Source organism: Camelina sativa, chromosome 20, assembly GCF_000633955.1.
Source record: "Camelina sativa cultivar DH55 chromosome 20, Cs, whole genome shotgun sequence".
Lineage (NCBI taxonomy): Eukaryota > Viridiplantae > Streptophyta > Magnoliopsida > Brassicales > Brassicaceae > Camelina > Camelina sativa.
Window position 1 is genome coordinate 2844938 of NC_025704.1, and position 24168 is coordinate 2869105.

General features: G+C 36.2%; 7 protein-coding genes across 14 annotated transcripts in view; 3 read left to right on the forward strand and 4 right to left on the reverse strand.

The window, feature by feature from the left end:
- LOC104772146 (fasciclin-like arabinogalactan protein 21) overlaps positions 1-948 on the forward strand; it is a 2189-nt gene extending 1241 nt beyond the window's left edge. The window contains exon 2 of the mRNA XM_010496791.1: positions 11-948. Within this exon, the coding sequence (XP_010495093.1) occupies positions 11-948 (938 nt within the window). The remainder of the gene's footprint in view (positions 1-10) is intronic.
- Positions 4063-7503, reverse strand: LOC104768895 (transcription factor TGA2). Of its 6 annotated transcripts, none has more exons than XM_010492978.2 (10): positions 7354-7503; positions 6364-6424; positions 6091-6266; positions 5917-5988; positions 5768-5827; positions 5589-5666; positions 5460-5511; positions 4942-5213; positions 4604-4849; positions 4063-4521 (listed from the first exon to the last, which is right to left on the reverse strand). In XM_010492978.2, exons 3-10 carry the CDS (start codon positions 6154-6156, stop codon positions 4375-4377), a joined length of 993 nt encoding a protein of 330 aa, XP_010491280.1. In that variant the 5' UTR covers positions 6157-6266; positions 6364-6424; positions 7354-7503; the 3' UTR covers positions 4063-4374. The 6 variants fall into 6 exon arrangements, with proteins under 6 accessions (XP_010491280.1, XP_010491278.1, XP_010491277.1 ...); XM_010492976.2 differs by having other exon boundaries at positions 6091-6269; XM_010492975.2 differs by having other exon boundaries at positions 6359-6424.
- Positions 8110-11122, forward strand: LOC104768897 (probably inactive leucine-rich repeat receptor-like protein kinase At5g06940). Its single transcript, XM_010492985.2, has 2 exons — positions 8110-10497; positions 10581-11122. The coding sequence occupies exons 1-2, from the start codon at positions 8220-8222 to the stop codon at positions 10943-10945; spliced, it is 2643 nt and encodes an 880-aa protein (XP_010491287.1). The 5' UTR covers positions 8110-8219; the 3' UTR covers positions 10946-11122.
- On the reverse strand, positions 10979-14765 carry LOC104768896. 2 transcript variants are annotated; one of them, XM_010492982.2, is made up of 8 exons: positions 14596-14765; positions 12918-14093; positions 12638-12824; positions 12340-12549; positions 12085-12258; positions 11777-11959; positions 11542-11655; positions 10979-11449 (listed from the first exon to the last, which is right to left on the reverse strand). In XM_010492982.2, the coding sequence occupies exons 2-8, from the start codon at positions 13952-13954 to the stop codon at positions 11177-11179; spliced, it is 2178 nt and encodes a 725-aa protein (XP_010491284.1). In that variant the 5' UTR covers positions 13955-14093; positions 14596-14765; the 3' UTR covers positions 10979-11176. The 2 variants fall into 2 exon arrangements, with proteins under 2 accessions (XP_010491284.1, XP_010491285.1); XM_010492983.2 differs by lacking the exon at positions 14596-14765 and adding an exon at positions 14241-14331.
- LOC104768900 (transcription factor TGA5) lies at positions 16498-18965 on the forward strand. 2 transcript variants are annotated; one of them, XM_010492990.2, is made up of 9 exons: positions 16498-16740; positions 17136-17219; positions 17306-17377; positions 17476-17535; positions 17636-17713; positions 17789-17840; positions 17950-18221; positions 18301-18546; positions 18636-18965. In XM_010492990.2, exons 2-9 carry the CDS (start codon positions 17154-17156, stop codon positions 18780-18782), a joined length of 993 nt encoding a protein of 330 aa, XP_010491292.1. In that variant the 5' UTR covers positions 16498-16740; positions 17136-17153; the 3' UTR covers positions 18783-18965. The 2 variants fall into 2 exon arrangements, with proteins under 2 accessions (XP_010491292.1, XP_010491293.1); XM_010492991.2 differs by having other exon boundaries at positions 16498-16673.
- LOC104768898 (protein LURP-one-related 14-like) lies at positions 19021-20306 on the reverse strand. Its single transcript, XM_010492987.2, has 3 exons — positions 19955-20306; positions 19380-19595; positions 19021-19299 (listed from the first exon to the last, which is right to left on the reverse strand). Exons 1-3 carry the CDS (start codon positions 20243-20245, stop codon positions 19165-19167), a joined length of 642 nt encoding a protein of 213 aa, XP_010491289.1. The 5' UTR covers positions 20246-20306; the 3' UTR covers positions 19021-19164.
- Positions 22457-24168, reverse strand: part of LOC104768901 — a 9432-nt gene continuing 7720 nt past the window's right edge. The window contains exons 21-27 of the mRNA XM_019242436.1: positions 24085-24168; positions 23865-23969; positions 23680-23786; positions 23354-23431; positions 23168-23263; positions 22985-23080; positions 22457-22852 (exon numbers count right to left, since the gene is read on the reverse strand). The exon at positions 24085-24168 is cut by the window's right edge and continues 1 nt beyond it. Coding sequence (XP_019097981.1) covers positions 22676-22852; positions 22985-23080; positions 23168-23263; positions 23354-23431; positions 23680-23786; positions 23865-23969; positions 24085-24168 — 743 coding nt within the window. The 3' untranslated portion in view covers positions 22457-22675. The remainder of the gene's footprint in view (positions 22853-22984; positions 23081-23167; positions 23264-23353; positions 23432-23679; positions 23787-23864; positions 23970-24084) is intronic.

Sequence of the window (24168 nt, forward strand, 5' to 3'; positions counted from 1 at the left end):
TTCTCTTCGTCTTCTCTCGCTTTAAACGCCTCAAACACTCTACGCCAATCCAATTTCAAAGCAATCGCCACTCTCCTCCACATATCCCCCGAGATCTTCCTCTCTTCTTCTCCCAACACAACCCTCTTTGCCATCGAAGATGCTTCCTTTTTCAACACGTCATCGCTTCATCCTTTGTTTTTCAAGCAGCTTCTTCAGTATCACACACTCCCTCTTATGCTACCGATGAATGACCTTCTCAAGAAGCCTCAAGGAACCTGTCTCCCCACGCTTCTTCGTCACAAGAGTGTCCAAATCTCCACCGTGGATCAAGAATCAAGAAGAGTCGAAGTGAATCATGTCCGGATTTCACACCCCGACATGTATCTTGGAGATTCATTGGTCATTCACGGCGTTCTTGGACCATTCTCTCCTCTGCAACCTCACAGTGATCATATTCTCCAGTCATCTTTATGTCAACCTAATAATACAAACAAAACCAGTGTCGACGACGACATCTACGTTCCGGTTAAGATAGATTGGACTCGGATCGTTCAGCTGCTAAGTTCAAACGGGTTTGTGCCATTTGCAATTGGACTGCACTCTGTTCTCAACAGGATTGTTAACGATCATCATCATCACAAGAACCTGACAGGAGTAACGATTCTAGCCACACCGAATCTGGTATCGTTGTCATCTGCTTCACCGTATCTGTATGAAGTAGTGAGACATCACATTCTTGTTCAACGGCTTACAAACAAAGATTTAGCTTCAATGCCTGATAAAGCCTCGGTGAAGACAATGGATCCTTACCAAGATCTCATCATCACCAGATCAAGAGAAGTTGTTAATTCGTCTCGAGGAGGTTTCATGATATCAGGAGTTGAGATTATAGATCCAGATATGTTCTCTTCTTCAAATTTTGTAATTCATGGGATATCTCACACTCTAGAGATCCCACATGCATAATCCTTTGTAGCCTACAACATTTAATTCTTTTGATTTTATATTTTTATGCGTTAATAAGGAAACATTCATTTTTTTTTTTTAATTTCTCACTTTCAAACCAATGCTATTAAAATTAAATAAAATTTTATTTATACTGCAAGGTAAGAAAAGGAATTTGACGTCTATATAGTTTTTTCAAATTAGAAAATTAAATTAAATAATAATAATAACTTGCTGCTACTTGAAGGTAAGAAAGCTGTTTAATGTAATTGATTTATTTTGGATATATTTTATAAGAAAAAAAAAACGCATGCACCTGATTCCTTACCAAACAAGAGACATGTTAGCTGACATATTGAACAAAAAAACGTCAGTTTACGGACTGACCGGGCATAATCAAGAGATTTTAGACACAATGAATAAACCAAAACCTCTATATATAGTTAGTAAATTCAACATGCAATTGAAATAGAAAATTTGGAGTCTTCGATACTACTATACCAATGGTCATCAAATTACAAAAATAATACTATTACGTGACCTTTCTTGTCATCAAATCAATTCGGATCCGGTCTCTAAATGTTTTGAATTTTCGATGTGGATATATCACTGCGCAGATAGATAACCGATCTTGGATTTGGCTAAATGGTTGCCTAAACAATGGACGCTTCATGCGGTTATAAGGAACGTTTGGTTATCTATAGTCATGAATGATTAATGTAACGAGAAAACCGACATCTATAAAACCCACTCTTTTATTGATAACAATTCTAGTCATAACAATTCTTAGACTCAAAAATAAACCCTCTAATTGGCTTAGAGGTATCCTTTGGAGTATGCTTTATGGGGTCACACAACTCACAGTTTCCAACTCAAATCTGATAATGAGTGGATTCATTATATCTTTTACATATTATTATTTATTCCTAACATGGATCGTACGTTGTCATATATATTGATTAGAGGTAAGGACATGGGCTTTCACTATTTTCAAAAATCTTTCAAACTAACTAAATATGCACGTTTTGATTTGTTGTTTTAAAATATTTGTCTATATAAGAGAACATGCATGCACTTCATCACTATCTCACTCACTACCCTTTCTACAGAGAAACGAAAAACACAAATCACAAGTAATTCAAACAGATACTTTTTTTTTTTACATTTACTCTTTTTTGTGTTTGTTTTCCTTATTTTTTTTGTTAAATAATTATACTATATCAAAGAATGTTGTAACTTGTAACGATGCATCATACGTGATGATTTTATAGTTTATACAACATACGTGATTTTGATGTTGTATGCATATCAAAAATAAATTATTACAAGTTACAATTAATATTAAACAAAAATAAATTATAACAGTTTAGTAAGGGTTTAGATAATAAAATTGAGTCGTTAAATAGTACTTGTAGTAATTTGCACAATATTTTAGTTTGTTTTTTTTTGCTGGCACTTTGAATTTAGTTTACTTTGATTCTAACCATTTTTCAAGGAATGTCTTGGAATATTCTGTTATCATCTCTAAAAGAATGGGAAAGTCTTGGAATATATATATATTTTTTAATCACACTAAATTTTTTAAAACAACAAATTAAAACGTGCATATATATTTTAGTTAATTTGAAAACCAACCATGTCCTTCTTACCTAGCTCTTTTAATTGTTGCATTAACATTTTAACATTGAAATGACAAAAATAAAATGTACGCACATAATGCAATGTTTTGTAGTAATAAGGTAACGTTTTGTGAACGTAGTGGGTACAAGCACAAGTTGGTAGGTAATGAAATTGAAACGGCAAGTTGACAATTCTTCCCTATTTTCACAGCAATCTTTCGTTTCCGCAAGTGCGAGCAATCGTACCTGCAATTGCAACATCAACTGCGATAACAATCGTACCTGCAATTGCAACATCAACTGCGATAGCAACAGGTTATATCTGTCAATTTTGAGGAAAAAATTATTACAAAAATAAATGACTATTTGTAAAAAATAAATGACTATTAACATGTGTGAATTATGAGAAAATATGTTTGCATGCACTTTGAGTTAAGTTTATTTTAATTTTTGTCACTAGCTAAAATCACTATCATAAAGACACCTAATATTAAACAAAAATAAATTATAACACTTTAGTAAGGGTTTAGATAATAAAACTGAGTCGTTAAATAGTACTTTGTAGCAATTTGCACAATAGTTTAGTTTGTTTTTTTTTTTGCCGGCAGGCTGAATTTAGCTGACTTTGATTCTAACCAATTTTCAAGGAATGTCTTGGAATATTTTGTTATCATCTCTAAAGGAATGGGAAAGTCTTGGAATATATATATATATATATATATATATATATATATATATATATATATATATATTTTTTTTTTAATCACAGAAAATATTGTTTGATTGTGAAGACAAACAAAAAAACATGAAAAGATGAAATAGATGCAATAATACACCTAAGCAAAACATAAGTAAAATATAAGCAGAACATAAGCAAAATATAAGCAGAACATAAGCAAAACTATACTATTATTCTTATCAAGAAATCAAAAATTCGTTTCTTAAGCTCGTTATCTTTTCAAATGTTTTTACTTACAAATGAAAATTATTATATTAGAATGATAAATACTATTTTATCAATTAAATTAATATTAAATAAAATTAATGTTTGATGAATTTCATTCTCATACCGCTTAACACAAAAGATACTGTAAATTATTGTAGATTGTATCATGATGAGACAATGACGTGATTAGAATATACAGTGGATTTACTAGCATATCTGACTTTATTATTGTGAAATCTCTAGAAAATAATTGTCCTTGACAGTATAACCTTATTGATAATCTGAAGTTGTTTTTATATATATATGTTCTCAATACATAAACAGTCACACTTTAACTAGTTGGAAGATGTAATTTACATCATGTAAACATTTTGGAACACTATATCATCTATGTGAAGTTTGACATTAAGGATCCATCGAGAAAACCACAAAACTCTGAGATAAAGTATCAAAACGCCAACAAATTGGCTCACCTGAGCTAATCTTGGTCTCTGTTGTCAAAAAAAAAAAAAAAAAAAAATATCAAAACGCCTTTATATTGTTAGATAATGATTAAGATACAAAATAAAATAAAATAAAAGTAAACGAAACACCTTACCACAAAAAATAAAATTACAAAATTCAGTAACAATTCTGATATAAACAATACAGTAAAGAGTAAACTTTCCAAATGCTAAGCTAAAAACCTGACGGCTACAGCTAAAACAACATGAATTACCACAACCATTTTAGAAATCTAGAGACAAAGAGTCTTTACTTTTGTTTCACAGAAAACTGCTTATTCGTCGATGGATTTGGTAAGAAGAATCTGAGAAGTGTTAATTTAATAGTCTCTCCTGGTTTGTGTCCATATGGGTTTTGTACAGCTACCAAAATACAATTTCACTCTCTGGGTCGAGCAAGCCATAAGGAGCTAAGAGCTCGTAGCCGCGAGAAGTAATCATGAATTGCAAGTAGAGCACGCGCTGACTGCCGCGTTGTTAATACTCTTATCATCTGTTGCAATGTTTGTAGTCTCAAATTATCAGCCTGCCACCAACCACAAGGATCATCATTAGTAATTACCATATACTCTAAAGATATAATCTCAATACATCACAAGCGGTTGTACCTGGCGGATAAATCCTTCGAGGGTACCTAACTTTCCCATTGCCATGGCCATCTGACCCATGTAGCTCGCCACATTCCCTGATGAGCTTGAACCAAGAGTCCCGCTCGACAAAGTATCAGCTAGAGACTGTTGTAAGCTCTCCATCCCTTGAGACAAAGCATCTTCAGCCTGCTGCGATGTCTGTTGCAAGTTATTTATTCCCACCAACTGTCTCTCTGTCATTGGCTCCAACTGATTCGCCAAAAGCTGTTTGCACACTTTTTATTATGACCATTCTTCTTATGTTCTATGTAAAAACAGATGTAACAGGAGAAAGACACTATGAAATAAGACCTGACCTTGAGAAGTTCGGATGAACGAAACCCACCGAGCCACAAAAAACATCTCTCAGCTGGTGTTTTCCACATACCAGACAGAAGGTGAAAGACATCATTTTTAGCTGCATTGCTCTTTATCCTGAAAAGCTCCTCATAGTGAGCCATCACACCATCAACTATTGTTCGAAGCTCAGCATCACCTGCATGGGCATTTAGTGCAGACCTCAGCTCGTTCATTTGCTTGTTCTTTTCTTCCAGCCACCGTGAATGTTCAGCATCAAAAGCCAAAGCACCTGAAAGAAAAGATGTAATGCTTAAACAAGAACAAATCCATGAGATTCGATCTTTTAAGTCTAAATCCACAACAGTGCTAATTTGATGGAACAGTTTTTGCTATCAGAAACACGTCAGTCAGCCATTTACTCTGACAAGCCACCATATTGTTATGGGATGACATGATGTAACTCACTGATCAGTCTACACCTTATCAACAAACTAGAAGCCAAAAAAAACACACTAATAGAGAATAATCAACTAACCATTTCCACCAGTAGAATGGGCTTGGTCTCCTGTGCTTGAAATGAAGACGCCCTAAAAGCGAGAAATTTCCTTTATGTATACAGAACCACAAATTAATAATCAATGGAAATAAGAAAACAAATTTGAACCTGCTGTCTTGCTCTTTGCAGCTCCTGTTCAAGCTGGGTAAGTTTCAAGCGACTGTTCTCCAGCTGCTGAACATACGCCTATAGAGGGAACAATTGAAAGTAATTAAGGTTCTTCTTCTCGGATGCATCAATTTAGAGAAGAAGAAAAAAAGAGACCAAGAACCAGTGGAAAGTTTTACCTTTTTCCTCAGTCTGCTTTTCCTTGCTGCCTCGCGGTTTTGAGCAAGCCTACGAAGGGTCTATGGATCAAAATATAAGGAAAGAAGAAACAGATTATACATTGGCTCAATAAAAATAGTTATCTTATCTACAGAGATGAACATATCACCTTTTGATCCATCTTTCCCTTCGAGCGGTCACTAGAATCAGAAGCAGCAGTATTCGCTAATGCTCCCTCGGACTGCATGAAAAAACACCAGAAAAAAATTTATTGGTCCATCAAAATCACACTCGTTCAAAAAAAAGATAAGTGAGAAAAAAAATAGCCAGATTGTGAGCTAACCCCGAGATCTGGATGATCAGTGTCATCATCTGTTGAGACATCAGTTCTTGGACTGGTATCAGCCATATTACTTTCTCACCACTGTTCTGTACTAACACGTCGTGATAACAAAGACAATTTACACTAGTGACTTCTCTTCTCGTAGCAAATTCTTGAGATTTCTCTTGCTTCTAAGACTGCTGCCAAGATTCGGAAAGAAGTTAACAAAAAGTAAAAGACAGAAAGAACGAAGTCAGCTGATGGAGGTATAGAGAAAGATATACGGAACCTTACAAGACGAACAAAAAGAAAATGAGTCAGGAACAACTGTTGGTCATCTGGACCATTGGCTGTGCTGAATGAACATAGAAAAAAAACAGTATTATGTACAATCTCGTTCGCTAACATAGTTTTTCAATTATGGCCTATATATGAAGTCAAGAGACAATTTCTCTAGTAAAATGGCCGCTTATGTTTCGGTTAACAAACCAGAAAAAAATGAATGCTGGAGATTCCTTTAGTTATTCAACACAGAAGTATTCCCCAACTACCAAAAGACACAAACTCAAGACTATAAGAACCATTGGTTTGTTGTGCCTAACAGATGCCAACCAAATGGGTACCAAATACGCAAAACTTATATGTACAGAAGCAAAGCTAACTGAATGGGGAATGTAACTTGAAAAAAAAACAGTAAAACTATTAGCTGCAACTGCAACAAATAAAACGAATGAAGACCCTCTGCTGTATATACACCATCATAGATAGTCCTAAAAAAAAAAAACTAACCTTTAAAGCAATTCAATTTGATTGAGTAGAGTGATAAAACCAAACCCTAAGAACTTCAGCAGCTTGATTTGCAACTACTGTAGCTAAGAACAAAATCAAAACTCAGGTACTCAAATCTGAGTTGACTCGACCTTTCTACTCAGTATTCACACCAAGCAAAGTAAAAAGACTAAGAATTTAAAATCCTAGCTCAATCGAGAACTTCAATTAAAGGTGAAGCTATGAATTCAAACCAAGAAATTACCACCCGAAACAGAACTTTAAAAGATTAGCATTTAAATCCAAAAAATTACAAAAGTTAAAGAACAAAAATCACCAACTCTATATGAACAAAAGCAGAACTCTTTAAGCTTCTGAAAGTCAACTAGGTTTAACTTCCCAAAGACAAGAAGACAAAGATAACAAGAAGTAGCTTCAAATGACTGTGAAGCAAACAACACAGAGAACCCTAGAAAAAGAAAAGAAAAAACTTGGGTTGATGAAGAAGGAACTGACCTGGTAAAAAATCAAATCTTTTGAAGTGAAGAAGTAAAAGGGGGTTTGAATTGGAATCGGATTGAAACAAAGAAGCAGAGAGAGAGAGAGACACGATCCGAAATACCAATCTCCGAGACGTCGTTTTGTCTACAAATCTACCAGTTCCCAAAGACTCACTCCTCTCCCTGAAAAAAACGGAAATTTTCAACCTAAACCCTCTCTACTCTTTTTCTTACAATTACCTACCTCATTCTCTTAAAATTGCATAAAACACCCTTATTTCCAATTCTGTCTGATTTTTTGGTTAGGCACACCTGAAAAACCCAATTTTAAAAGATTTGTGACAATGATGTTCAAAGCTGAATTGAAAATCATAAACCGGATTCTCTGATTTATCTTTAATCAGCCAATCCAACCAAACTTTCATCATGGCCCCTGTTTTAGCTTAATATATCATAATATTCTTCCAAGTGGTGGAAGTAGGTGAAGTCAAGTGTGGTGGATGAACACACACACTGGCTGAGTTAGAGGGTTTTGAAACTCATAAAATAAAGAAAAAACATAGGACACTTTGTTTAGCTGTCTGTGGAGGGTTCCATTTATAGGGTTAATGAGCCTAAATCATACCAACAAAATAAAATCTATCATTGTTGTACAAAACTCGTAGTTTAATTTTTCTTAATTACCAAATAAAATTATAGTTTGTCCTGATATGTGTAATAAAAGATCCTCTGATATTTATTACATTATTACATGATTGCGTTCTCACTTTTTACAACATTTGACCTTATTTACTTTGTCTAAAAATTCTCTGCTTCACTATCACTGTCACTCTCACTCTTACTTGCTTCACTCATTCACCAGATCCTCTTTCAATCTCTTTAATGGCTACCAGATTCAAGAACCAGTTTTCAATCTCACTAGCTTTCACATTCTTCTTCTTCACTTTGGCCTTCTCTTTCACAGAAGACGAGGAGCTTGGTAATCTTCTCAGATTCAAGGCCTCCATTGATGATCCAAAAGGCTCTCTTTCAGGTTGGTTAAACACTTCTTCTTCTTCTTCTTCTCACCATTGTAACTGGACTGGTATCATATGTACCAGAGCTCCTTCTCTTTACGTTTCTTCCATTAACCTTCAAAGTTTCAATCTTTCTGGTGAAATCTCTGACTCTATTTGTGACCTCCCTTACCTCACTCACCTTGACCTTTCCCAAAATTTCTTCAATCAGCCAATCCCACTTCATTTGTCTCGCTGTGTTACGTTAGAGACTCTGAATCTCAGCTCTAATCTCATCTGGGGCACAATCCCTGATCAGATTTCTGAGTTTAGTTCTTTGAAAAATCTTGATTTGAGCAGCAACCATGTCGAGGGTAAGATTCCAGAAGACTTAGGGTTACTGTTCAATCTGCAAGTTCTCAACTTGGGAAGTAATCTGCTCACTGGTGTCGTCCCTGCTGCAATCGGGAAGCTAAGTGAGCTTGTGGTTCTTGATTTGTCCGAAAACAGCTATCTGGTTAGTGAGATTCCTTCTTTTATTGGGAAACTAGACAAGCTTGAACAGCTTCTGTTGCATAGGTCAGGTTTCCATGGAGAGATTCCCACTTCGTTTGTTGGTTTGACAAGTTTGAAAACTTTGGATCTTTGTTTCAACAACCTGAGTGGTGAAATCCCTCGATCATTAGGAACTTCTCTCAAGAACTTGGTGTCCCTTGATGTCTCACAGAATAAGTTATCTGGCTCTTTCCCTGGTGGTATTTGCAGTGGTAAAAGGCTTATTAACCTTTCTCTCCATTCAAATTTCTTTGAAGGGTCATTGCCTAACTCCATTGGTGAATGCCTTACTCTGGAGAGGTTTCAAGTGCAGGACAATGGATTCTCTGGTGAGTTTCCAGCTGCGTTATGGAAATTACCCAAGATTAAGATTATTAAAGCCTATAATAATCAGTTCACAGGTCAAGTGCCTGATTCTGTGTCTTTGGCTTCTGCATTAGAGCAAGTTGAGATAGACAACAATTCCTTTTCTGGTGAAATCCCTCATGGTCTTGGACTGCTTAAGGGCTTGTATAAGTTCTCTGCTTCTGAAAACGGGTTTGGTGGAGAGTTACCGCCTAATTTTTGTGACTCACCTGTACTTAGTATCGTAAACATCTCTCACAATAGGTTCTTAGGGAAGATACCAGAACTCAAGAATTGCAAGAAGCTTGTCTCTTTGTCTCTGGCAGGCAATGCATTTACTGGAGAAATCCCTCCATCACTTGCTGATCTACATGTTTTGACTTATCTTGATTTATCTGAGAATAGTCTTACTGGTTTGATTCCTCAAGACTTACAGAACCTGAAGCTAGCTCTCTTCAACGTGTCATTCAATAGATTATCAGGTGAAGTACCTCAATCTCTGGTCTCCGGGTTACCAGCTTCCTTTCTGCAAGGAAATCCTGAGCTTTGTGGACACGGTTTACCCAATTCTTGCTCCTCTGATCGGTCTAGCTTCCATAAAAAGAGTAGTAAAGCGTTGGTGTTAGCTTTGATATGTTTAGCACTTGCTATTGCCACTTTGCTTGCAGTGTTATACCGGTATTCCCGAAAGAAAGTGCAGTTTAAGGGTACTTGGCACTCGGAGTTTTATTATTCCCTCAAGTTAACCGAGCATGAGCTGATGAAAGTGGTGAATGAAACTTGTCCTTCCGGGAGTGAAGTGTATGTTCTCAGTTTATCGAGTGGTGAGTTAATAGCTGTGAAGAAGCTCGTGAATTCTAAGAATGTATCCTCAAAAGCTCTGAAAGCTCAAGTGAGAACCATAGCAAAGATACGGCATAAGAACATTACTCGAATTCTTGGTTTTTGTTTCACAGAAGAATTGCTCTTCTTGATCTATGAGTTCACACAACATGGTAGCTTACATGATATGCTATCAAGACCTGGCGACCAACTGCAGTGGAGCATTAGGTTGAAGATAGCACTAGGTGTTGCTCAAGCATTGGCATACATAAGCAAAGATTATGTGCCGCACTTACTCCACAGGAACCTAAAGTCAGCAAACATTCTCTTGGACAAAGATTTCGAACCCAAGCTCTCTGATTTTGCTCTTGACCATATTGTTGGAGAAACTGCTTTTCAGTCTCTGGTACATGCAAACTCCAACTCCTGCTATACTGCACCAGGTAAAATGTCTAGAACTACTGAATTTTTCTGTTATGATGTTCTGAAACCTTTAATGATTTTTTTTATTCTTAATTGGATACAGAAATCAATTACAGCAAGAAAGCAACAGAAGATATGGATGTTTACAGTTTTGGTGTTGTACTACTAGAACTTGTAACGGGGCAAAGAGCAGAGAAAGCAGTAGAAGGCGCGTCTAGAGAGTCCCTTGACATAGTGAAGCAGGTCAGGAGGAAGATAAACCTGACAGATGGAGCTGCGCAAGTTCTTGACCAAAAGATCTTGTCTGATTCTTGCCAATCAGACATGCTAAAGACCTTAGACCTTGCTCTAGATTGCACCGCCATTGCTGCAGAGAAACGACCTTCATTGGTTCAAGTTATCAAACTGCTCGAGGGTATTAGTTCTTCTGCCTCAGCTTCTGCTGAGAAGTTTCCAGTTTCCGCATAAATAAAGAAAGCAAGAGAGACCATTTCTTGTCTGTGGTTTTAACTTTAAAATCAAGTTTTTATTGAAATCGTCCAAGTGCAAGATGGTATGATTTTTGTTTGTGTAAAATTAGAGTATGTATTAATGTACATTGGTCATTTGATGTTCAAGGACAATAAGAATTGGGTTTTGAGTGTGCTTCTCGTTGAGCTTGGAATTTCCGCAGGCGCTTTTTGGTCAAACAAGCCAGGTTTAGGCTTTTCCAAGGAGTCTGTATCTTTCGTTAGTCTGAGAAAAACTGAGCTTATCCTTTTCTTCAGCGGCTTTGTTGATGCTGTAGTATGGAAGAGGTCTTGATGTCTCTCCCTCTTTGTTTAGAGTCATAGAAAGCGTAAACTTATCATCAAACTCTGCAACAATGTCTGTCAAGTGGCTACAAGAAGGAAGACAATATGAAACCGGATGGACTTGCCGAGGAAAACCGCTCGTTGCATCTCCAGATGAGCTTCTACTCTCAAGTATGCACTGGAAACACAGAAACATTGTAGTTTTAGTCTTTTAGCAAGATAAGTTTTCTTTGTATCTAGTCATTGAAGGACTGAAATAAGTAGATCAACCTGAGTGTTGAGTTCCTCAAGAACAATTCCTGAAACAGGATATGGGCAGAATTCATCGGGGGTAAAATTGCATAAAATCCTTTTTATTAAACTCAGGCCAATAGATGGGCAGACCTGTGAAACACAAAAAAAAAATATATATATAAACCGGAAGTTAGATGAAGAAACCAAGCGACTATGAAGATCACAGTTTCAGAGTGTTAATAAGCAATACTAAATCATGAAGCATACATACCTCATCTCTGGTGGAACTTTCTACAAGCATTTCTTTTGGTAGCATAAGGAGATCGCTCAGTTCATTGAGCAAGTGGAAAAGTTTAAATGTCTCATCCCCTTTTTGCACTTGTTGCTCCTTTTCCAGAGAATGATCAACATCGATCTCAAATGTGTCTGTAAGCAATCTCGACCAGTAGCCAACCTGCATAAACATTTATATTAGCATACATGACTCGTGACTCATTTCACTTGAGATTTCAAGCTAGAGTAGTAAATTGCTTGGGATTTGGGAAGATGGGATATGTACGACTTCAAGTGAATACCTACCGTGTTTTTCAGTTTTACACCAGATTCAAAGCTCAAAACCCCTGCTGGAATTGGCAGAACTCTTGGGTCAGTAATGGGATCAGAGGCGGGATCAGACGATGTCTGATGAGCCCACTCACGGAGAATAGCATTAAACATAGCCACATCAAGCCTTACAATGCATTGCTCCATAACCTACTTAGACAGAACATGTCAGTTTAATCCAGAAGAAAAAAAACCATTCCACTAGAAGTAGGGAAGTAAAAAGAACTATACCATTCTGGTCAATACATGCAAGCAGCCACATTTACGCTTTGCTGCTTGAACAGGACAGAGCCGTTGAAAAGCCTCCTCAAAAGCTCTTTTCCAAAGGTTCACAGAAAAGCTCTCTTGTAACTTGTCACATGTTGCTGGTTCTGAAAAATTCCCCATGATTTCACCCATCGTCGAGTCTACTCCTTGAGGTCTCATGTGAACCATCATTACCTAACGGAAGGAGTGGGAATCTAAAGCCATTTAACATCTGCAGCTTACTGTTAAGAAAGAATGATCTATGGCTTTTTTTGGTTTTTACCTGTGACCATATAGATTCAACTACTTGGGTGAATAAACATGATTCAACTCTTCTTAATGCTGTTATCAGAGTTCTTACATCAGTCCAATCTTCTTCAAGAGAATTTGATCCATTTCGATTTGTGCCACCAAATTTCTGTGAAATGATCTCTCGCAACATGACAGTGTTGGACAACCAGTAAGTTAACCTGAGCCAAAGAAAAGACAAGCAACATAATAAGGTTTACAGGATCCTATAGAAACATATATACAAGAAAGAATGAACATCTCTTTTTAATTACCTTGGTACATCGCTTCCACATGATTTCAGCACCAATGACAGACCAGACACAATGTTTTTGGTCACAGAGATTAACTTGTTCTCACTCTTATTTTTTCTAGCAAGTGCGTAGAGTCTAAAAAGGTCTCCTGCAGGTCTGTGCAGTTTGTGTGATGAGCTCTCATGTTGTGGAAAAACAGAGTATATTGACATCTCAAGAGCAGCCACTTCTCTCAGCTCTTCTTCAAGTACCAAGATTCGAGTTTCCAGGTTCTCAATCTTTTGAGTAAAGACTTTCTCCACTTCAGTCCTTTTGTTTTCCTTGTACACAAGTGTTTCATTGTCACTTTCAGTGTTAACAACGATGTTCAAAGCATCTTCAAACTCGTCATCTTCTTTTGCATCATCGAAAGGTATGGACTCAACTGCTGAAGCAGATGAAGCAGAGGAAAAAATCTTGTTTTCAGAGGTTTTATAAGACGATAAATCAGAAAAAGCTTTTGCCTGGCTTTTACTGGATCTTACGGTCTTTCTAGCAGCGCCATGGAAGGTCTGGGATCTTGATCTAACCGAATCAACATTGTTCCGTCCCTTTGATGATGTTAATGGTCTATCCTGGGAGCTTTTGCTCTTGGAAACCGTTGATTTCCTATCTGATTTCTTCTCTTCAAGTAAAAACAGATCACCTTGAGACGAAGACACAGACTCACTGTTTGTTTCAGTGTCTGATTCATCACAGTTTCCTTCTTCTCCACAATCCACCACCAGGTTCCCATCATTTCTTGATTTCCCTTGAGCATCATCCATGTAATGCACCTTCACATTGTCATAGACTTCAGAAGACTCTGATCCAGTAGTTGAATCATTATTTACAACGATGGAACAAGGCTCAGAAGCTGTTGTCGCATCCAAAACTCTGGAAACTAGCTGAGCCGCATTCAACGGTTTCAAGCCATTCCCTTTACTACTACTACTACGCGGCTTCTGATCTTTCTTTGCTGAATTGGCAGCGGTTCTTGGCTGCGAAGTCGAATTCCTTGGCCTCTCGAATCTTTTCATTGCCTTCTAATCCGAAAAAAAAAATCACCTGAAAAAGTTCTTTGCAAGAGACTAACAACAATGACGTTGGACTTCTCAACAATGACGTTGAACTTCTCAAAGATTCTCAAAAGAACAACCCCAATTCAAATCACATGATCTGCAGAAGAAAGCAAGAAACTTTATTGCCTTAAAGTTCAATAACAAAAAAAAAAAGAATGATAGATTAGAGATAGATAACTTGAAGGCTGAGATATGTATGCAAGAAAGCTTAAAAAGCAAGCAAAGACAAGAGAACATGGATCACCGACTAAAAAATTGTCGAACACCTTATGGACATCATTAGACTTGTCTTAACTGGTGACAGCAACCGATGTTTCCTCATAGAAAAAAAACAAACATTTCATTCATTCATTCATGAGATTTTTGAGATCACACTAATTAGTATTTTTAAAATAATTAAACCAAGTTGCAGACAAGTTTTATATTGCCGCTAACCACGACACATGGGTGCATCAACAACATATGAGCACGTCTTTGTCTCTTTACTATTACTTAATTAAACACACACAAAAACCGAGTCTAACAACAATGAGCACGTCTTGATTCTAATGCAATGAGATCAATGAAATCGGAAACTTTTATGAATGTGTACAACAAACCTGAGACGAAGAAGATTGGGCGAGATCCAAGCTGTTTAGTGATTTTTTTGAATCTCAATCAAGAAAAGAGCAGAGCAGAGTCAAAAGAGATTATTTTTTAAGGGAATGTAACAGTTATGGTTTGTGAGTGTGTTTGTGTTTGTGACTCGATCGGGTTTAAAAGAGGATTAAGAAGTCTCTCTCTTTCTATGAATCGGTCGGTGATTAGTTTAATATCAAAATTAGGATGGAATCGGTTACACCTACAGGTCGTCATCTTCTTCTCAAGACGTTTTACCATATTTTTTATTTTATTTTTATTATACGTTTAATTTATGTGTTTCCAAAATTAATAATTATGGAATCCCAAACGTTTGTGTTATCATCCACGAGACAATCAATAAACATGAATTAATGGGTAATTAATTTTAATGTTAATTGTAAAATTCAGTGATTTAATAGCGTTGGTTTGAAAGTGAGAAAAAAAAAATGAATGTTATCTTATTAACGCATAAAAATATAAAATCAAAAGAATTAAATGTTGTAGGCTAAAAAGGATTATGCATGTGGGATCTCTAGAGTGTGAGATATCCCATGAATCACAAAATTTGAAGAAGAGAACATATCTGGATCTTCAGGGTTACTATAGTGTCTGTTGGGGTCACCTCCACAGTGTAAATCTTTCTATCGTCGTTGTTAATGAATACGTGCATCGGTGCATGGAGGCCCGGCCGCCCGGCTCAATATATTATTGGGCATGTGCTATGTTGAAGTTTTTATAAAGTTATAGGCTTAGATATTTGATAAGTTAAAAAAAGGGACCATATTTTGCAATTATCTAAGAATTTAGGATCTTAAAATGTAAAGAAAAAATAGTCAAAAAACGAGACCAAAGGGTGAGCACACCCTTTGGTTTGGTATCTGACCAAAGGGTGAGCACAAGACGAAGATTTACCAAGTCACTAGGTAAACTGGTATCTGAACAAGCCACTAATATCTGAAGTACGATGGCTATCGTCGAGTTGTTGTTTCTTGCTCGTCTAACATCTCTAGTTTTCAATGTTTTTATCACTTCTCTTGTTTTGTGCTAAACTGTTTGCGTCTTTACAATTTTGGATGAAATCATCCAGTGGCAGATGTAGAAAAGTTTTTTGGATGGGGAAACAAAGACACATATAATTGATAATATTGAATTTATATTATGAAGTGTTAAATAAATATATATTTGATAATATTATTATCTTGCATTTTTCATAAATTTAAATTTTTGAATTAAAAAATGAGCCAAAATTATTTAAGTGTTGCTTATATTAGTTTATAATTATAATTAATTACTTGTATTAGATATGTATTTAATTTAATAATAAGAAAATGCACATTTACAAACTTAAAATTCACAATAAATTATAAATACATATATTACATTTAAACTAACATATCTAACCATATCACGCAAATTTAAACTCTAAAATATAATAAATGATCTACAAAAGAGATAACGGAAAAATGTTAGTAAAGCTAGTATATTATTAACATTAAACAATATTAAGTCAGTCATATGTTTACTATACAATGCAAATATGAATTAAATTTGTTAAAGGTAAACTGGAAATAGAAAAATAAAACAGAACTGAAAGAATATAATTTTATCTACGGGAAAAAAAATAGAATTAAAAAAATTCATCGCAGTATAAAAGGAATAAAATGCAAAAAAATAACATTAAATTCACGGACTCGTACTCTCGAACTATGACTCTCACATAAAATGTTCCATTGCCAACTGAACTAAAGAAGCAACCAATGTACACGTACTGGCTAACTTTTAAAAACGAGTATGTACATGTCATTGTCAAAACCAAGAATATTTTTTTTTTTAGACAAAAAAAAAAAAAGAAAAGAAAAGAGTATTGCATTTTCAGACAGAGGACTTTTCAGCATCTTGAGGTCCACCATCATCACTTCAGTTCTGTCTTCCCTTCCTGTTCTTTTTTTTTTCCATAGACCGGGAAAATCAATACCTCAAAGAAGATACAAAAGTAGCAAACTTTGATTGATATCTGTGTTGGGTTTTTATACAAAGACGACAGACGTCTTTAAAGGTTGGAAATTTCTTGGATCTTTTGCTTCAAGCCCCTTCTTTGTTAAGCTGAAGAATCCATTCACCAGGTTTAGATACTCCTTCAATATAGTCTTAGTCTTAGGTGTTGAATTCTTCAGTTTTCTTTATTCTCTCTGTTTCTCTGCTTTCATGATTGCTTTTGTCTTGGAAGATTTTGACCTTTGGAGGGATTTTTTTTTTTTTTTTTGGTTTACGTGTTCATTGGTTCCAACACTGTAGAAGTGAAATTGCTTGCGATTAGATGTTAACAAGCTCAAATTTTGTGTCTTTACGTTCTGTTTCATGGGTTTAGTGCGCTAAATTCTGAATCTTTTACTTCATCTTCAGTCTATTGTTCACAATAGTTACTGTTTTAAACTCATGAAGAGCTTTATTGCTATGTTATTCCGTTGGTTCTCACTTGTAATCTTATAGGCTTGTTTTGTTGTTTACTTTGATTCAGTAACAGAGATTTGGAAGAATGGGAGATACTAGTCCAAGAACATCAGTCTCAACAGATGGCGACACTGATCATAATAACCTAATGGTTAGCTTGTAAAACTTGACTAGATATTTGCTTCCCTATGCTCATTAAATGGCCACAAGTTTTGAACTTAAACAGTATTTATGCAGTTTGATGAGGGCCATTTGGGTATTGGTGCTTCTGATTCTAGCGACCGTTCAAAGAGTAAAATGGATCAAAAGGTGATAATACAGACATCTCTATTATTGGAAGAGTTTGTTTTTTTCCTGTAATTGAGCCTTTCAGTTATGTTATACTTGTTAATTGTTGTAATCAACAGACGCTTCGTAGGCTCGCTCAAAACCGTGAGGCTGCAAGAAAAAGCAGATTGAGGAAGAAGGTATACTTAGATTTATGCTCATTGTTTCAGTTCTTTTATGTATTCTACAAGCGTAGCTATTTGCAAACTCTAAGATGCCCCTTGGTCACCGCACTTTTAGGCATATGTTCAGCAGCTAGAGAACAGTCGATTGAAGCTAACACAACTTGAGCAGGAGCTGCAAAGAGCAAGGCAACAGGTTTTAATTGTGTTCTGCTTTTTTTTTGTGGATTTATGCTATTCTACATACATTAATAGTTTCTCTTGATCTTAGGGTGTCTTTATCTCAAGCTCTGGAGACCAAGCCCATTCTACTGCTGGAGATGGTGAGTTTGCTGAATCTCTGTCCAAAGAGTTAGTTTTGGTGCAAAAGTTTTATAGTTGTGTTGGTTGGGTTCTCATGTGAGATAAGTTATTCATGCTTGTCTTTTACAGGGGCAATGGCATTTGATGTAGAATACAGACGATGGCAGGAAGATAAAAACAGACAGATGAAAGAGCTGAGTGCTGCTTTAGATTCTCACGCGAGTGATGCTGAGCTTCGGATAATTGTAGACGGAGTGATAGCTCACTATGAGGAGCTTTACAGGATAAAGAGCAACGCAGCTAAGAACGACGTCTTCCATTTATTATCAGGGATGTGGAAAACACCTGCTGAGAGATGTTTCTTGTGGCTTGGTGGTTTCCGTTCATCAGAACTTCTCAAGGTAATAATTTAAAACAAAAACAGACCAATCTGTTTCAGTTTATCCGAGTCTCCTCCTGATGATGATTTGTCTTTACCAGCTTATAGCGAATCAGTTGGAGCCGTTGACAGAACAACAATCACTAGACATAAATAACTTGCAACAGTCTTCTCAACAAGCAGAAGATGCTTTGTCTCAAGGGATGGACAACTTACAGCAATCACTCGCTGATACTTTATCGAGTGGGACTCTTGGTTCAAGTACATCAGGGAATGTTGCTAGCTACATGGGTCAGATGGCCATGGCGATGGGGAAGTTAGGTACCCTTGAAGGATTTATCCGCCAGGTACGTTACAATTTATGTTGTTTACATCTGATGAAGAAAAAGTATGTTGCAGTAATTTGATTAGCTTCATCATTATGTTTTGGTGGCAGGCTGATAACTTGAGGCTACAAACATATCAACAGATGGTAAGATTATTAACAACCAGACAATCGGCTCGTGCTCTCCTAGCAGTACACAATTATTCATTGCGATTACGTGCTCTTAGCTCTCTATGGCTTGCCAGACCAAGAGAGTGAACCAACTATACCACGATTCTCCTTCAAAGAAGGTACCACATAATTTAAGATTCTTAGCATAAGATTTGACGACTTTAGACACATGTAGCTTGTATACTAAGAATATGATTATATATTGTATTGTGTTGTAATATCTGAGTTTAACGTATCTTGATATCACCAATTTACCATAGTTCCTGAACATTTGGCACAGCATTAGGAGACTAAGTGGTTTAACTCAAATGAGAATCAGAATCACTATTGAAGTGTTTCTCAAGTTGGCGTGGTAATTAAACAATGCAACACACTTCTAAATCATTTGGTTTGTACGAAATATTAACACAATCATGCGGTATCTAAGCATCACCGAATAGTATATGACAATCAAATATAAGAGGATAAGCTAAAAGAAGGAGTTGGTCTCGGTCAAGATGATGAGAAGAGAAACGACGAAAGCATAGTCAACGCCTGCACTTATTCTAACCACAAAGTCTTGTTTCCCTTTGAAATATCCTCCAAATGTCGACTTCTCCTTTACCTGATAACAGTATCCAATTATAAAACAAAGTCCTATATGTGATGCGGATGAATACTAAAAAGTTGAGGATGAAATATAACCTCAGCAACGAGAGTGTCTGCTTGGTAGACCTTAGCGGAGTCGTCGAAGTAAGTGCCAACAACGCTGAAGTTGCGGACTTGGTTATTAGATTGAAAGGAGACATCGAGGCGTGCCCTCCATTGAAAAGGATGAGAACGCTGCACTGTGAACATCAGCTCCGTTGGATCAGATCCTTCTCCTCGGTGAACCGTCCATCGGTGATTCAACGACGTCAACTGTGTATATTAGTTTTTTGGTTACAAAAATGTAAAACAATCGGTTAAGTAAGGATAACCGGTCACACTATGTCGGTTTCGGTCTTTTTTACTCGGTTTGGTTTCGTGGGATTTTGAGACATATGCATGCATTATGCATCTAAAAAAAACATTTGGTTCGGATTCAGATGAGAAAAATATAAAGAAATTTAACTAATTCTAATTAGTACTGTAATGAAAAAAAAAAAAAATTGAATCAACATTGGTTTATCGAGGTTTGTTTCGGTTACATTATACTTAAGTTTGGTTAATTTCGGTTATTATGCATATTATTACATGGAAATCATATTGGATAATAAGCAAGTAGGTAAATCAATCACCTTCTCGCGCATGGTGAGAAGAGGGTAACCGGCGGGGTCACGGAGAACGCGTTTCTTGTTGAAGCTGTCGTGAGGACCATCAACACGAAGAACGACGTTAGACTTGATGTCAACGACCTCCAGCTTCGCACCGCTCAGTCCTTTACAATTCTTCTTGACGGTAAGCTCGAGCGGGTAAGGACAGCAGAAAACGTCACTCACCACCACCACGTTCGTGTTCTGCGCAGCCGCCACGGGCACTCCGTACGCGTACCCGTTGTTCATTTGCTGATACGGTCCATACGGATCCATTATTACGTTCCCTTGTTGATTTCTTGAGTCTCTCTCGATCTTTTATTCCCTATTTGATTAAGGTATCTGATTAGTTTGATTAATTACAACGACTCTTCAACAGTGTCCTCCATATACATTATATAGAAAACATAGATCTTTGCGTGTGTTGGCGCCGGTCAAGAGAACCATTTATTTTTTAATACGGGTTTTGTATACTTTATTGATTGGGAGAATGGTCTTCGTCATTCAGTTCAGACTAGAGCTCGGATTTGAATAGTTTATAGAGATTTAGAATCCTTGTATTTACAGCTCTATATGCGATACTAGGATAAGCAATTGTATAACTCGGTTCGGGCTAGAAGTTTCTCAGAAACAGTAATAAAATAATCAAGCCATTAAAAATAAAAATAAACATAGTCAAAGGTAAAGTTATCGGAAACCTTCAAAAATCAAACATATATCGTCTTTCAACGGTCACTAAATCATTATTATTATTTTTTATTTTATTTCTAAGATATCTTGTTTGAATGCTTAAGAAAGATATATTTTATTTGGTTACCTAGAAAATGATCCTGATTTATATCTAAACTAGCATTATGATCAGTGAAATTGTTTTATGTTAATTTTAAGATCTAATTCTCTTCATTGAAGAGTTTTACACTTTTACTGAACTTAGGAACAAGCCGGTCTGGTCCTGTCACAACGTACTAGTTTTGAAATAAATCCCAGACCAGAGCAATAATTTGTCTTAATTGTTTGATCCAAATTACAAACATTTGTATAAGAAAGCAAAGGTAAATCAAAAGAATGACACCTAAAGAAGCTCGGGTAATATTTTTCTCTACAAACTGTACTTGGTGAGAAGTATTTGTACATATGATTTTGTTACTAAAGTACAATAATAAATAAATAAGTTGCAGAAAACGTAAATTAGCATTTTAGGGCTTATGATTCTAAAATCCCCAAATTTTTAGGGTTTTAAGTTGAAAGAAAAAAAAGTTACCATTTTTGTTTGATCTAGTGAGGGTTTCCAGAGAGAAGATTTCCATATAAGAGCAATCCTTTCGAACTCATCGGTGATTTTGGCTTTACTTGGGATTCCGAATTTGGGTTTAGCTTTTGGGTTCTTTAGGTTGCTCAAACCAACGAGAAGACTCTCAGTGGAGAGGGTCGACAAGTAAACTTGGGCTGCTCTGATTCGTAATGTAATCGCTGTGTTCCTCGATGAAGAAAGTGAAATTGGAGTTGAAATAAGAAGACAAGTAGTCTATGAATCTAGAGATGATAAAGTCACAGATTTTGGTGGAAATGAGCTCATAGAGAATGGTTCGGAAGAGGATTGTGAAGGCGGAGAACGACGTGTAAATTGAGAAAATTGCAAAGAGTGAAACAATTTTAATGGAGAAATTTTACGCCATTGTTTGATTTGAGTTTTCAAGTTGTGGGTGGGTGAAGATTGATGACGTTGAATGGTTAATTAATTATGTGCGTGTATGCACGAGCGGGAGAGATAGAGACAGTATGGTAAGATCAAAACTGTACTAAATATGTTGCAACACAAGCAAAAAAACTTACAAAAATATAGAGAGTATCCAAAGTGGGTGTATATGTAAAAGTTCTAAAAAAAATAGGTTTAGGTGCAATTCACCTTTAGTAAAATATAAAAATTACTACAAAAATAGTCTTATAGGTACAACTGGCAAATCAAATTTGGGGAAATTTTTTTTTATAAAAGAATAAATGACTATTAACATGTGTGTGGGTGGATGAAGATTGATGATGATGGATGGTTAAAAAAATAAAGAATAAAAACTTAGGGAGAGAGTGTGAATTATTTGTGATTTGTGTGTTTTTTTTTTCTCTATAGGAGGGGTAGTGAGTGATGTGGTGATGTAGTGCATGTATGTACGTATATATAGACAATTTTTTTGAAAAAAACAAAAATAAAAATAAATTTGTTAAAAACAAAAATATCTCAAGCGTACATTAGTAAAATATACAAATTACTGCCAAATCAATTTTGGGGAAAGAATTTATTTTACTACAAATTATGCTAATTTTAATAGCTACTTCTCATCATTGAAGTCTGAAGAGTTTTACTGAACTTAGGAACAAGCCGGTCTGGTCCTGTACTTCTCTTCATTGAAGAGTTTTACTGAACTTAGGAACAAGCCGGTCTCGTCCTGTACTCCTGTCACAACGTACTAGTTTTGAAATAAATCCCAGACCAGAGCAATAACTTGTCTTAGTTGTTTGATCCAAATTACAAACATTTGTATAAGAAAGCAAAGGTAAATCAAAAGAATGACACCTAAAGAAGCTCGGGTAATATTTTTCTCTACAAACTGTACTTGGTGAGAAGTATTTGTACATATGATTTTGTTACTAAAGTAAAACCGAAAGAAAGAAATCAAAAGACGGTAAATATGATACTAGCAGCGGCATCGATTACGTGTGGGATTTTGGGATTTTGTACTGTTTCTTCAGAAATTGAGACGCCTCTGAATCGTTTCTGTGGCACAGCACTCGCACCAATGTTTGGGTGTCCGCTCCAAGTTTGCCTTTTCCTCCTTGCTGCATCTCTAGACTGCTTCTAGACCTCAAGTCATCGATAAGCTCCCGTGTCTGTTCATAGTTATATGTGAGTATAAATTACCCATTGGCATATAAACCTAACAGCAACAATGGCTTTATACCAAAAAAACCTGAAACCAAACTTAGTGTATCCGAAGCGAATAAAACTGCAGGTTTACTAACCTCATATCCATGCAACTTTACAACAAGACGGACTCGGGCTACTTGGTTTTCAACCACTCCTCTTGGAAGTCCGTCCCCGCCAGAAATAAAGAATTCCTAAGAACACCCACAACCATATGAGCTTTAGCGACACATGCATTTCGAGTTATAAAGATAACATGACCGTTAATAAGAAAAAGTTACCTTTAAGACCTCTACATCTTCTTCTAACAGCTTTGACTCGCTTGGATGGAATACACGTGACGAGCCTCCATCTAATAGCACGCGAAGCAATCCATCCTGGTAGATTTTAAGTATTTTCAATCAAAAGGCAAACACTTGAGAGCTTGTCTATAATGTAAATAAACCGACTGAGGTTAAACTACAGACCAGTGATGCTTGAAGCAGGCTGGTGACTACACGATCCCTCAATGGCTCCATTATGACACTACAAAGCTGTCCAAGTTCCTGGTCAACGTAATTGAAAATTTAGCATTGTCGAGAAAAAAGCCTTTGCTAATATTCATTGGTGCCAAATCGCCATAGAAATCTAAATATAGTCAAGGAATTTAAAACTTCATTGACTTCTAGGCACCTAGTTTTTAGATATCCTGAATCATGTTACCAGCACCTAGTGTTTGGTGGTTCAGACCTCATGTAAACTGTAAATGTCTGGCTCAGCTATAACATGTCGTGTCTAAGGGAAGATTTCTTACCGTATCAAGGAGTTCGATTAGTCCTTCCAATCTTGATTGAGAAACACTTGGCTTGTATAAATTTTCAATAAATGGCTCCCTTAAATCGCAGAAGATAATTTTGGTTCCTGCAGTGTCAAAGAATCATGATTAGTTTAACCCTTCGATAATGAAATTTTCAAGGATGTAAACATACGACATCTCACCAGTAAACTCGCAGATACGATCTAGAGCTGCATTGATATCTTTTCTACTCCCCTCAAAAGATTCCTTCTGGTTAAAACTCTTGGATTTCTCAACTAAAGATTTTCCTGTAAGGTTAGCCAAAGTATAGATGTACCATTCTTATGACTAATACGAAATTTCTTGAAAATAAGATTTTGTAAAGGGAAAATGAACATTGAATAAGCACATAAAGGTCCTTACTGATGACAATCTTTTCACGAGGTTTTTTCGCTATCCAGCGGTCCCACATGCTGTCTTCTAACTTGCTCAGTTGACTAACAGCAT